This window comes from Giraffa tippelskirchi, chromosome 2 (genome assembly GCF_054371585.1).
Source record: "Giraffa tippelskirchi isolate mGirTip1 chromosome 2, T2T-mGirTip1v1.2.pri, whole genome shotgun sequence".
NCBI lineage: Eukaryota > Metazoa > Chordata > Mammalia > Artiodactyla > Giraffidae > Giraffa > Giraffa tippelskirchi.
Window position 1 is genome coordinate 31,961,561 of NC_137276.1, and position 13,858 is coordinate 31,975,418.

The window sequence follows — 13,858 nt, forward strand, 5'->3', positions numbered from 1 at the left end:
AAGCTCTTTTTCAGAGGAATGTCACAATTGTATCACTGAGGAGAAAGAGTAAGCCCCACACCCAGTCAGTGCCTGGAGACAGACACTTCTGTTGGCTGTGGTGTCACATAGGCCCCGATGACACCGCCAGGTCAATCTGGGGATTGGCTTTACTGTTGTCTGTAATGCTAAGCACCTCCAGAGTACCTTCCTGGGTACCTTCCATGCCCAGGGGATGAGTGTGACTAATTGCAAAATATTTACTTCAGAAGTTTGAACTGGGTAATATCAGACTTTCTATCTTACTTTCCCCCAGGTCTTCTCTAGAGAATCCAGAACCCCGAACTCGGGCACGAGGAATCCAGCTTTTGTCACAGGTGCTCCTCCAGTGTCACTCCTTGCTCCTGGAGAAGGAAGGTACTAGTTGGCGTGCTGAGCCAAGTCCTTCCTTGTCGATCAGGCCAGCTTTACAGGGCCGGAGGGAGGGAGGGACATAAGGTATCTGCGAACTCCTAACTCAGGGTCTTCACACCTCGCTGGTATATGTGGCAGAGAAGATAAGAATTGAGACACAAGACACATAGATTTCAAATGTAGCCTTAGACAGTTTTTTTTTTTTCCCAGTATGTGTTCTCCTGTCTGTAAAATGGACAAAGTAGTGTTTCATAGATGGAGCAGAAAAGTAATGAAATATCAAAATGCCTTGAAGTCCTGAGGAAAAAAACCCACAACTTATTTATCTTTCATAGCAGGAATAGGCAAACTACAACCTCTTTTTATAAATAAAATTTTATTAGCATATAGTCATGTCCATTTATTTACCTGCTGTTTATGCTGCTTTTATGTTACAGTGGCCCAGCTGAGTAGTTGTGACATACAGTGTCCTACATACCTAAAATATTTACCGTATGGCCCTGTGAGAAAACTTGCCAACCCAAGTTCTGTAGAAAGGCAGTTCTCAGGTTGAGAATGGGTTTGATTGTGACCTCTGTGTGAATGGATAACCCAAGATGTTCACCTGTTTTCTTGACAGATAAGGAAAGCACCCCCCAAATAGGAGGACTTGGGACATATCTCTAGGTGAAGGAGACAATTTGTAGTGAAGCCCAAGCAGAAATAGACCTTAGAAACTTTGGGAAGAAGCAATGCCAGTGGGCCCTTCTCCAGCCTGTGGAAACTAATGACTGAATTTCTGGTCTGTTCAGTGATCCACCTGATCCTGTTCTATGAGAACCGGCTGAAGGACCATCATCTTGTGATCCCGCCTGTCCTGCGGGGTTTGAGGGCACTTGTGAGTTCTCCTTTTCTGTATTACATACCGTGTTTACAGGAACCTATTTCCAGTGAATTCTCTCCTTCCCTTTAGTGGGTGAGACTTCAAGTACTTCAAAGCAAATGCCTAGATGTGGGGCTAAACTAGTCTCAGCCAGCTCCACTTCTGTTTTTAGTCTGGAGAGTAGAAGTGTGCTTTGGGGACTGGAATTCAGAGTCAAACTGGAAGGAGCTGCAGAGACCTAATGAGCTTGAGAAAAGGGACCATGTTTCTCACTGTCAGCACTTCTTCCCCAGCCTGGATGTTGTAATTTCCACTATAGTTAGGTAGGCCTGTTTTAGGCTTGAAGGCTACACTAAAATTTCCAGAATTCCCTCTGTGCTCACACTTCTCTTCTCCCCCAGAGCCTGTGTGTGGCCCTGCCCCCAGGGCTGGCAGTCTCTGTGCTTAAAGCCATCTTCCAGGAGGTCCATGTACAGGTGAGTGATAACAGTCACCTCGGTATTTTCTATCTTCCAGCCCTTGATATAACTAGAATTAGATGGCAAAAAAAAAAAAAAATTTGCCTTCTAAGAGTTCTGAACTCATACAGGCCTTTGACCATACTTGCATGCTGTCCCTTACTCCTGTATAAGGAGAGGGAGGCGTGCAATTACGTCTGACCTGTGTCCTCTTACACCTAAAGAAAGTGAGGCACATAGGAGACAGGTTTTGGTTATTGGTTCCACTGCTAGACTGCTGGGCCATAGCCATACCTTTTCTGTGCATTTCCTCTGAGGTTCATCTTATTCTGGTATAAAGAGAATTACCCAGTTAGAGACGGTGAAGCAGGAAATAGTTTTGTCAGCTGAGGTATTCTCTGTGCACTTACTTTACTTACTTCCTGTCTCTCCTACTAAGTCCCTGCCACAGGTGGACCGACACACAGTCTACAGTATCATCACCAACTTCATGCGAACCCGGGAAGAAGGTAAGAGGCAGGGCTTTCAGGAAACCTAAAAAGTGAACACAACTTGTCTTCCCCCTTTACCAGGACTGATGTTAGCCTAGGGTGATATAAAAGAGCCAGTATTCTGGGAGGAAGATAAAGGGAACCTGGGAGTCACTCACTCCCCAGTAAAGTAAAGAAAGGGTGGAGTTTGAGCTGAGGTGTTAAACTCCTACCTCCATAACCGTTATATATTGTTGCACATCTCTTCACTGAGAACTCTCTTGGAATAGGAAAACAGAAATGGTTGACTCTGGGAGGCATGAAGGGGGAGGCAGTGATAGAGGGAAAACACAGGCCAGAAGAAAGCCCAGCTTTCTATCTTGTGGGACAGTAGTGACCTTGTTCTCTCCTCCCCAGAGCTGAAGGGCCTAGGAGCAGATTTCACCTTTGGCTTCATCCAGGTGATGGATGGGGAAAAGGATCCCCGTAATCTTCTGGTGGCCTTCCGCATCGTCCATGACCTCGTCTCCAGAGACTATAGCCTGGGTACGTCCTTGTAGTCTTGGATTAGCTGGTTGGGGCTTGTCAGATGAAAGGCTTGTAAGTCCTCATTCTTTCTCTGTTGCCTTTAGGACCTTTTGTGGAGGAGTTGTTTGAAGTGACATCTTGTTACTTCCCTATTGATTTTACTCCTGTAAGTAGTACCGTTCATTCATTCATTCAAATGTTGAGTGTCTGTTGTGTGCCAGGCCCAGTTCTAGGCACTGAGGGTACAGCAGTGAACAAAAGAAACACTCCCTGCCCTCAAGAACTTAACATGTCAGTAAACTGCGAAGTGGAAAAACAAACTTCTTAACAATGGACTTAGTGCTTAGAGCTACAGGATTGTAGAACATGATTCATGTCCTTGAAAGTTGAAACATTTAAGTAACAGTAAGAGATTATGGACCAAAACAAGTGGTGTTACAGTTGTTCAAAGAAGACAGAGTTCAGTGTGAGCTAGAGTAGGTAGGAACTGACTCACAGATAAACTAGGATTTCAGTTGGTTTCTGAAGGACGTGTAGCATATGATCCTGGATTCTGAGAGCACATCTCAGGCAATAGAAACAAAGAAGACACAGTTGAGCATAGTGTGTACGGGAGGTGTTTGCTCTGATGCCCTCAGACCTTCCTCCCACTCTGCATCTTGATTTACCTTCTCTTTCCAAATACTCAGGGTCTCATCACTATATGGGTATGCATGGTATATAGACTGAAAGCATTAGTAATTTGGAAGAAATGAAAGGAATTATACCACACGCATCAAATTTACATCAGAGCTCAGTAGGTAAAGAATCTACCTGCAATGCAGGAGACCCCAGTTCGATTCCTGGGTTGGGAAGATCCACTGGAGAAGGGATAGACTACCCACTCCAGTATCCTCGGGCTTCCCTTAGGGCTCAGCTGGTAAAGAATCCGCCTGCAATGCGAGAGACCTGGGTTCGATCCCTGGGTTGGGAAGATCTCCTGGAGAAGGGAAAGGCTACCCACTCCAGTATTCTGACCTAGAGAATTCCATGGACTGTATGGTCCATGGGGTCGCCAAGAGTTGTACATGACTGAGTGACTTTCACTATTGACTTTCCCTGCCTTTAAGATAAAAAGCCATTTTTGCCATAGGGAATTTCTTACCAGCTTATTTTAGTTGACACCGTGTTGCTGGGACCACCTCTCTCCTAATATTCTTTTCATTGCTTTTGTAATCAGTATCACTATTTCTGCTCAAAAGTATTTAAGCCTTTGAACTCTTGAAAGCTCTTGGTTAGGCTGCCAGATTTCTCTGTTTTTACTGTCTTTATTTTGTGTTTGTTTTGAAAAGATAATATATTCACAGGATTCAAAATACAAAAGGTACAAATAGGTGAAAAATGTACATACCATCAAGTTTATGCCTCCATTGTCAACCAGTTTTATCAGTTAACGTCTGTATCTTACAGAGCTTTTTCATCCATGTATTAAAAAATGCTCTTCCATTTCCCCATAAAAATGGTAGTGTATATACATATTTTTCCTATACTTTGCCATTTTCACTTAGCAGTATATCTTGGAGAGGTTTCCATAACAGTATATAAATTAGCTCTTTATGACTATGATTTTCCTTTGCATGGAAATACCTAATTAATTTTACTTGTCCTCCATGGGACAAAAGTTCTTGCTAATCTTTTGCTGTTACAAGTAATGCTGCCACTTAACATACCCTGCTTGTACATGTATCATTTCACACATGTATGGGTATATGGGTGTAACAGTAGGATAAATTCCTAAATTTAGGAATATGTGCTGTAATATATGCACTTAAAATTTTAGGGTGGGCAAGAATATTTATTTTTTTGAAAGATAGTACAATGAACATGATGCAACATTTAGAGAATTAAGCCTCTTTATACCCCTTTACTGCCACCAACCATTTTCCTTTCAGAGATAATCATTGCTCCCAACTGCTTATATATTTTCTCAGAGATGTTCTAGGCAAAACAAGTTTATGGATAATAACTGGAAAATTTCTTTCATTTGAGCAGAGCTGTGTGTTTTTTTCCACAGTGTGGCCTATGGGAAGCAGAAAGCTCTTGTCAGTTAAAATAGGGATACCTGCCTTTCAGTGTAACAGTTTGTGTTAGAAATATTCTTTACAGTCTTATCAATCTGTATAGGCCATTTGCCGTCATCATCATGGATCACAGCAGTATAAGTTAGGGCCAGATAGCTGCTGTTTTAGGCTTTGTGGGTTGTATGTTCCCTTATTGAAACTCTTCACCTGTGCTGTTCTAGCACAGAAATGGCCCTCGCTGCTGGAATGTGGTACAGTGGCTGTATTGCAATAAATATATTTATGGACTTGGGAATTCACATTTCATATAATTTTCATGTGCCACAAGATATTATTTGATTTGTTTTTCAACCATTTAAAAATGTAAAAACCAGTCTTAACTTAGCCATACAGTCTTAACTGGTTGCTTTCTACTCTTAATGCAGAGTCGATACTGAATCTTTCTTTCCCATCATCATTCCTTTATCTTTTCTCTTGGATCAGCTCTCCATTTCCTATATTTACGTATTCCTCATTTTATGGTTTATTCCCTCATTTTGGTGGTGCTTGTCCCTTATGAGCTTCCCATGGGTGTAAAAAGAGTATAAAATGTTTTCATTTTTGTAAATCTAGAATCTCTTCATTCTTTGCTCACACTTAATGATAATATGGGTATACAATTGAAGGCATTGCTACATTTACTTCTGATTTTCAGTTGCTGTAAAGAAGTCTGAATTCTTCTGCTTTGCAAAACTTTTATGTTCACTTTTTTTTCCCTCTTTTCCGGAAGTTTTTAAGCATTGATTATTTCCCCCCAATATATTGAAAATTCACAAAGGCGTGCCTTAGTCAGGTCTGTTTTCATGCATTGTATTGGGTACTTGGTAGGTCCTGTCAATCTGGAAGTTCATGTCCTTCAGGCCTGGGAAATTTTCTGGCATTCTTTCATTGATGATTTCTTTCCCCCTGTTAGTTCTCTGTTCCTTCCTTTTGGAACTCCTGTCAGTCTTTTACCTTTTCTTTCATATTTCCTTCCTTTACCTTTTTGTTACTTTATAAGAAAATTTTACTTTTATCTTTTCTGTCAGTCAGAGTCCAGGCATGAAAAACAGAAACCACTTTGGTATTTAAAACAAATAATTTAATGCTGGAAATTGTTTGTACAAATTGTAGGAGAGCTGAGAAGCCAAACAAGGGATAGTGAGGCAACCTATCAATAGCAGGAAACCATTACCACCCCAAGGCTGGAGGGACAAAGGGAAAAGTTGATGTTACTGGACCTCAGGGGCTAAGAGTATGACAAAACATAGGCCTTCAGTGGGACCTGGAGCCGAGGAGGAGATGCTACCAGTAGTGAAGGTGCCCACTAAATAAGAGAGATAGAAAGAAGTGTCCTGGGTTTTCCTTTCCTTCTGACCTGCATTCATCTGCAAGTGCTTCCCATTGACTGAACCTCAGCCATTGTGGGAACCTGGAGAATGCAGCCTACAGTGGTCAGCCTGAGGAGTGGATCCAAGGGCAGAAAGGCCCAGGACCAGCACATCTCCCAGCAGTTGATTTTGGTTTTCATTTCTGCACTCATGCTTTGAATTTCCCGGGGCCTTTTATTGTCATTTTTTATGATTTCTTGAATGTCTTTTGTTGTTGTTTTTTTTTAATAGCATTCTGTTCTTATTTAACCTATGAATGAAGTACTTTCTTACCATTTTTGAAAACTCTTCCCGCATGTGTGGTCTTTGTTTCGTCCAAGTTTTTTTTTCAATTTATGTTGTTCTCTATTTCCAGGTTAGAGGCTTTCTTCAGATATCTAGTAATCCTTGGGAGTTTGCACATGTTTCAAAGTGAGGATTATAAAGTTGAGTGGGAGCTCTGAGCACATAGAATAGGCTGATTGAGAATGAACTTCCCTGTAGAGTGGCTTACATGGACAATTTGGGAACCCCCAGGTTGCAGGATCTTTGTTCCCCATCCAGGGCTTTGGCAGTGAAAGTGCTGAGTCCTAACCACTGGACATCCAGGGAATTCCCACTTAGACCTCTTTTGATTCAGCACCCAGGCCTTCAGCTGCATTTTTGTCTCAGCTCTGTCTCACCCTCTCCAAGAATTAAACCTCCAGATTCTGCTGGCGCTAGGATGGACTTGAGACGCAATGTGGGAGGTCAGATTGCTTCTCTAACCCCACTCCCAGTTCCAAAGGTATCTGGTACTGCTGGTTGCAGAGCTTTTTGAGGAGACTGTGGTGCATATGGGGAATTACTAAGCTTTCCCCAAGCCTACTGAGGATTCTGTTGTCTTGGCTCTAAGTCATTTTCTTATTACCCATCTGCTTTTACAATTTTGTTGCCAATATCTCTTGTCCTATTCACCCTTTAGCTTTATATCTTACAAAAAAGAAAGAAAATAAAATCCCCTTACTGCCTTTTTGGTGGGGTTTCTAAAGAGGAAAAGGAAAATCTGATTCATGTTTTCAGTCTGCTTTCTTGACATACACATGGCTAATAGGCACATGAAAAGATGCTTAACATTGCTAATTATTCAAGAAATGCAAATTACAACTACAGTGAGGTATCACCTCACACCAATCAGAATGAAGTGAAGTGAAAAAGTCGCTCAGTCATGTCCGACTCTTTGCGACCCCATGGACTATACAGTCCATGGAATTCTCCAGGCCAGAATACTGGAGTGGGTAGCCTTTCTCTTCTCCAGGGGATCTTCCCAACCTAGGGATTGAACCCAGGTCTCCCACATTGCAGGCGGATTCTTGACCATCTGAACCATCAGGGAAGCCCCTAGTCAGAATGACCATCATCAAAAAGTCTACAAATAATGCTGGAGAGGGTGTGGAGAAAAGGGAACACTCCTACACTGTTGGTGGGAATGTAAATTGGGCAGCTGCTATGGAAAAGAGAATGGAATTACCATATGATCCAGCAGTCCCCCTCCTGGGTATATATCCACAAATGATTAAAACTCTAATTTGAAAAGATACATGCAACAAAGTAGAGGACCTAGAGATTATCACACTAAGTAAGACACAGAAAGACAGTTATATGTTACCATTTGTATGTGGATTCTAAAAAATAATACAAGTTAATTCATTTACAAAGCAGAAACAGACTCAGACATAGGAAACAAACTTTCTGGTTAAAGTGTTTTAAAAGAGGTTGGGGAGGAATAAATCAGGAATACAGGATTAACAGGATATACAGGAGTACAGTCCATCCTAAAGGAAATCAGTCCTGAATATTCATTGCAAGGACTGATGCTGAAGCTGAAACTCCAATACTTTGGCCACCTGATGTGAAGAACTGAGTCATTGAAAAAGACCCTGATGCTGGGAAAGATTGAAGGCAGGAGGAGAAGGGGACGACAGAGGATGAGAAGGTTGGATGGCATCACCAACTCTCTGGACATGAGTTTTGAGTAAAGTCTAGGAGTTGGTGATGGACAGGGAGGCCTGGTGTGCTGCAGTCCGTGGAGTTGCAGAGTCTGACACGACTTAGTGACTGAACTGAACCGAACAGGATTAACAAATACATATCATTATATATAAAACAGATAAACAGCAAAGGTTTACTGTATAAAACAGAACTATATTTAATATCTTATAATAACCTGTAATGGAAAAGAATCTAAAAGATATATATAAATGTATATAACTGAACTACTTTGCTGTACACCTGTAACTAACACAATATTATAAGTCAACTATATACTTCAATTAAAAAAAAATCTGCCGCCTTCATATAGAAATCATCAATGTTTTTATATTGCCAGAATTACAGCTTTTTATAAGGGTGAAAAAATAGAATTGTCCGTCAAAGGGAGATTATCCACATAAGTTGTGGCTCAACCACACAATGAAATAGTATCAGCCGCTAAAACAAATCCTATGAAAGAATAATAACATGAAAAAAATGTACGTAATTTATGAAGTAAAAAAATAGATGGCAAACCATATGTTCAAAAGATTCACATTTTCTAAAGCTATATATATTTTAAAGGGAAACAGTGTCTACCAATCACATAGTCATAATACTCTATATACAGAGAAGAAAGTTGCACCAGAAAGTTAAGGGTGCTTATCTCTGAGTGGTGAGATGATAAATCAGATGGAAACCACATGATAGGATAGAAAATAAAGGCCCAACAGACAGAAATTTCCCAAGGAACAACATAAAAGAGCAAGCTGTCATCTTTCTGGGGCCTTGTACCACTTTTCCGGCAGTTTGGGTGTAAATCTCACCCTGTTCTGCAGGGTTGCTAGGTTCAGTCCTGTGTCCAGGTATGGCCTGAAGAGATACACAAGGCCACACCTCTTCTCCCTTTTCCAGCCACCTAATGATCCCCATGGCATCCAGAGAGAAGATCTCATCATGAGTCTTCGAGCTGTGCTGGCTTCTACACCGCGCTTTGCTGAGGTGGGTCTGGCCAGAGTTAGGGCATATAGCCTCAGCCATCAGAAGGGTCTGAAGAAAGAACAGTAAAAGCATGGAGGAAAAGAGATCCAGTATACATTCTATGGTATGGCATCCTTCAAGTGTCTTCAGACCTTCGAAGTAGAAAACTTTGCCATCTCTTCATTTAAGATAGTGATCCAATCCCTATATGGTGCTATCTTTTGAGATTCTTTAGCTTTGCCAGCTAGCCCACTTTTTAGGTCTCTAGGAGTCTGGCCATGGCTTGGGAGGGAGATTGGTTTACAGTCACAACTCCTAACTTAGTGCAGCGCCTACCCCGGGGGCTGGTGGCAGTGAGGACATGGTGGGCTGGGTGCGGCTGCAGCACCACCCATATCTCATGCTTCAGTTCTTCCTTCTCTCCCACAGTTCCTGCTGCCCCTGCTGATTGAGAAAGTGGACTCGGAGATTCTCAGTGCCAAGCTGGACTCTCTGCAGACTCTGGTGAGTGATTTTTCTCTTTTGAGGACCCAGCTGTCTTTAGACAATTTAGCGGTGCTACAGGGTTATGGACTGATACTTAGAGAGTCGGGGAGCTGTTCCCTGGGCCTCAGGAGAGGGATACCCAGGGTCTCGGCCTGTAGGTTGACCTACAGCCCCCAGCTGCCTTTTGTCCTGTTCTATAGTAACAGAGTGGCAGCTGAGGAAAGGTGACCAGGGCTCCCTCTTCATGCCTGTTTTCATCAGTTGGGAGGAGCTCCTGTTTTCAATTGATCTGGGTAGGATGGTTATGAAACCCTGCTGCTTTTACTGCTGAGAGCCAGCCTCTTTCAGGTGCCATTATGCTGAGGGGGCTGCACGTCCCAGAAGTCTGAGAGTATAGACAGCCGTTAACCTCTGCTTTCCCTGGCAGAATGCTTGCTGTGCTGTGTACGGACAGAAAGAACTAAAAGACTTCCTCCCCAGCCTCTGGGCTTCTATCCGCAGAGAGGTGAGTGTCACTTAGATAAACTGACTACTCTTAACTCCTAGTTGTCAGGCATGAGGGGAGGTAACATATCCTATCCTTTTCCCTCTGTTGCTGTGCCTGGTTATTCAGCAGGAGAGCCAAGGGGCATATTTCTAGTTGAATGATATGGGTAGGGCCAGCTGCTTGGTGATGACGTGATCAGTCTCCCCTAGTGCCCATTTCCTGTACTTTCATGGTAAAGGGTCACTCTGAGTAGAGGGGGAGAGGAAGAGACTTGGGGAAAGGGATCCCAACAACCACCGCTCAAGGTCGGTATTCACTTTCTCAAAAAGTATGTGGGGACGTCCCTGGCGATCCAGTAATTAGGACTCCATGCTTTCAGTGCAGGGGGCGTGGGTTCAGTCCTTCGTCGGGGAACTAAGATCCCACATGCTGTGCAGCACAACCAGAATTGAAAAGGAAAAAAAAAGTATGTGTATCAATATCCTAGTGGGACTAAGGACTTAGTGAGAAGACATCAATTGAGATGAAACTCATGTGAGGGGTTAATTTCCATTGTTGTGCCCTAAAGATTCTCACCACCCTCTCCCCAAAAGGAAATAGGCCGCAGGTGGGTAGGGTCTCACCTGGTGCAGGCTCACCTCAGTAGCCATGGGATCCCTCCCTGACAGGTGTTCCAGACGGCAAGTGAGCGGGTAGAGGCCGAGGGCCTGGCGGCCCTCAACTCCCTGACTGCGTGTTTGTCTCGCTCTGTGCTGAGGGCTGATGCTGAGGACCTCCTTGACTCCTTCCTTAGCAACATTCTACAGGGTAATGGGGCATGGCAGCTAGAAAGGGGAGTGCACACAACAGAGGGAAATTCCTTAAGGCCAGTGACCTTTCACGAGTGCCCCCAAGTTCAGTGATTCGTGTACTGGAGCCCTGCTTTGAATTGAAAGAAATTTAAGTGGTAACTCCTAGTCCTGGGGATCAGCTTCCAGCTTCTATGACCTGCAGGGGAACCAGGCAACGTTCAGCCTACTCCCCAGGTCTGTGATGTGCTGCCTCTCTAGACTGCAGGCACCATCTGTGTGAACCGGACATGAAATTGGTGTGGCCTAGTGCCAAACTGCTGCAGGCGGCTGCAGGCGCGTCTGCCCGGGCCTGCGACCACATCACCAGCAACGTGCTGCCTCTACTGCTGGAACAGTTCCATAAGCACAGTCAGGTAAGGAAGCAGGTCTTTTTAGGAAATGATGGGACCCTGGGCTAGGATGGCTCTCTCATAGAGAAAGCTGTGTTGTGCTTGTGCCTAGATATAGTAGATCTTGGGTTTTGCTCCCATTAGCTGCTGCTAGTTCCCTTATTCACTCTTTTCGTCACACTCTTATGTACAATGATAATTCTCCCCACTTCCATAGTAGCAAGACTGAAATCCATTAAAAGGTAGTCTTTGACTCTCATACCCCTTAAAACATTACAGAGCAACCAGCGAAGGACAATTCTTGAAATGATCCTGGGTTTCTTGAAGCTGCAGCAGAAATGGAGCTATGAAGACAAGGGTGAGGCCGTCTTCTAGATGTGCTGTCCTGGGGGTGCTGAGCACTGTAGCCCGGTAAAGGAGGGCAGGCCAGGAGTGCTACAGAGAAGTAGCATAGAACAGCCGACCTGTTGTTCTCAAGTTGTAGCACAAGAGAACACTTAAGAAATGAGACCTGTTCATTTTTTTTCCTAGTGTACTTCCTGGATATCCAGTGGATTAAATTCTTTAAATCTGTCCCAGGAGTTCCCTGGTCCAGTGGTTAGGACTCCATGCTTCCTCTTCAGGGGGCATTGGTTTGATGCCTGGTTGGGGAACTAAGATCCCACGTTCCATGCTACACAGCCAAAAAAAAAAATCTGCCCCAAGTTATCTTTGCATCAGTGCTGAATGAGGTTTCCCTCTAACCTGGACTCTGTCTCTCCCTAGATGAAAGGCCTCTGAGTGGCTTCAAGGACCAGCTGTGCTCACTGATATTCATGGCCCTGACAGACCCCAACACCCAGCTTCAGCTCGTCGGCATTCGTACACTCACAGTGTTGGGTGCTCAGCCAGGTACACTTAAGGGAAAGAAAAAAGATGGGAGTTTTTGGTCTCTTTCCTGTGGTTTTCTGTCTTAAATGAAGAGCAGTCTTTATTCCCTGGTTCTCACAATTCTGTATGATTTGGGATTTCTAATAGGACTTTGGGAAGGATGAAGGTGGCTGCAGGGGAAGAAAGATGAGGTTCATGTCTCCTTCTAATACAGATCTCCTGTCTTCTGGGGACTTGGAGCTAGCAGTGGGTCACCTGTACAGACTGAGCTTCCTGGAGGAAGATTCCCAGAGTTGGTGAGAACATAAGACAGCAAGATAGAGCCAGCTGTTCCAGGGCACTGTGCTCCTGACCCTTGGCTTTCCAAGAGGACATGGACTCTGTGCTTGGCTCTGGCTGCTGACTGATTGGAGCGATTGTTGTGGGAATGTTCTCTTTTGGGGGCATTAAGAAGCCCTGTCTACCTTAGTGGTATAGGTACTTGAATCCTGCTTTTTTAGAAAGGTGGTCTCAGAAGCCCACGCTCCTGAATATGCCTAATGGCAGGCCTAGGCAAGAGACCCATGGACCCAGCTCAGCTAATGCTCTCCTGCCCTGTGCCCCAGCAGGGTGGCAGCACTGGAAGCATCAGGAACCCTGGCTGCTCTCTACCCCGTGGCCTTCAGCAGCCACCTAATGCCCAAGCTTGCTGAGGATCTGTGTACAGGTACGTGTCTCTGATCTTCTGTGGCTTGCTCCTTCCCAGGGAAGTTGGTGGGGCGGGGGGGTTCCTTCATGCTTGCCATCACACAGTGAAACCTAATCTCCTGGGTTGCTTTTCAGAGGAGTCAGATTTGGCTAGAGGGGATGGGCCCACCAGGTGCTCCCGGCATCCACGCTGTCTGCAAGCCTTATCAGCTGTATCCACACATCCCAGCATCGTCAAGGAGACGCTGCCTCTTCTGCTGCAGCATCTGTGCCAGATGAACAGAGGTGACTACAGGGAACAGTCACTGAGGAGCTGGGCTGGAGGGGGAGCTGCGCTGGAGGGGGAGCTGCAATCAGGTTTGGAGTTGATATGTCTAAAACAGTGGTTCCAGTGGTGGCTCTAGTAAGAGTCACATAGGAACTTGAAAAAATGCTGACTGCCTGGACCTCACACAGTCCAAATGATTCAGTCTCTAAGCAGGGATGGGATTTGGGCAACAATTATTAAGAATGTCTCGATGATTTCAGTGTGGAATCCATTGAAAAGCACCACTGTAAGGCTATGCTACTCAAAATAGAGTTCATCAACCAGGAACATGGGCATGATCTGGGAGCTTATTAGAAATGCAGAATCTCATGCAAGCAGCACTCTGTGGCAGATAAAACTGTCTGACACAATTTGAGCTTGCTATAGAAAGAAAGTCTAACCTATTCCGGTATTCTCTTCTCTGTGAGACAAGCCGTTACATAGACTTAAACAGTGTTGCAGCTGAAAAATAAAAGAAATGCACAATCTCAGGCCCCACTGATCAGAATCTGGATTTTAGCAGGATCTCCAGGTAAATTGTGTACACCCTGGAGTGAGGAGCACTGCTCCTCACAAGTGACAGCAGCTGTGGCTGTTATGAACCTGTGCATGCCTGCCATGGGCCCTCACTAATTCCCTAAGCTCCCCACTCTGTACTGCCCCGTCCTTTGTGGTTGATCCAGTTAACAGA

At 44.3% G+C, this 13,858-nt stretch overlaps 1 protein-coding gene and 1 non-coding gene across 23 annotated transcripts in view; both read left to right on the forward strand.

Annotated features, from left to right (window-relative positions):
- The window catches only part of MMS19 (MMS19 cytosolic iron-sulfur assembly component), a 33,448-nt gene that overhangs the window by 13,854 nt on the left and 5,736 nt on the right, over positions 1–13,858 (forward strand). For 5 of the 22 annotated variants that reach the window (XM_081550047.1, XM_081550054.1, XM_081549977.1 and 2 more), the window contains 16 exons: positions 296–396; positions 1,185–1,270; positions 1,657–1,731; positions 2,153–2,222; positions 2,601–2,729; positions 2,816–2,877; positions 9,085–9,171; positions 9,580–9,654; positions 10,064–10,141; positions 10,792–10,930; positions 11,173–11,327; positions 11,583–11,661; positions 12,069–12,194; positions 12,388–12,469; positions 12,779–12,879; positions 12,996–13,145. In XM_081550047.1, the coding sequence (XP_081406173.1) occupies positions 2,204–2,222; positions 2,601–2,729; positions 2,816–2,877; positions 9,085–9,171; positions 9,580–9,654; positions 10,064–10,141; positions 10,792–10,930; positions 11,173–11,327; positions 11,583–11,661; positions 12,069–12,194; positions 12,388–12,469; positions 12,779–12,879; positions 12,996–13,145 (1,282 nt within the window). In that variant the 5' untranslated portion in view covers positions 296–396; positions 1,185–1,270; positions 1,657–1,731; positions 2,153–2,203. Of the gene's footprint in view, positions 1–295; positions 397–1,184; positions 1,271–1,656; positions 1,732–2,152; positions 2,223–2,600; positions 2,730–2,815; positions 2,878–9,084; positions 9,275–9,579; positions 9,655–10,063; positions 10,142–10,791; positions 10,931–11,172; positions 11,328–11,582; positions 11,662–12,068; positions 12,195–12,387; positions 12,470–12,778; positions 12,880–12,995; positions 13,218–13,858 lie in introns of all 22 variants that reach the window. The other 17 variants (XM_081550087.1, XM_081549989.1, XM_081550008.1 and 14 more) reach the window with 11 other exon arrangements.
- On the forward strand, positions 13,501–13,622 carry LOC145540043 (small nucleolar RNA SNORA28). The gene has a single exon (XR_014078169.1). It is a non-coding gene; the product is annotated as a small nucleolar RNA SNORA28 (small nucleolar RNA).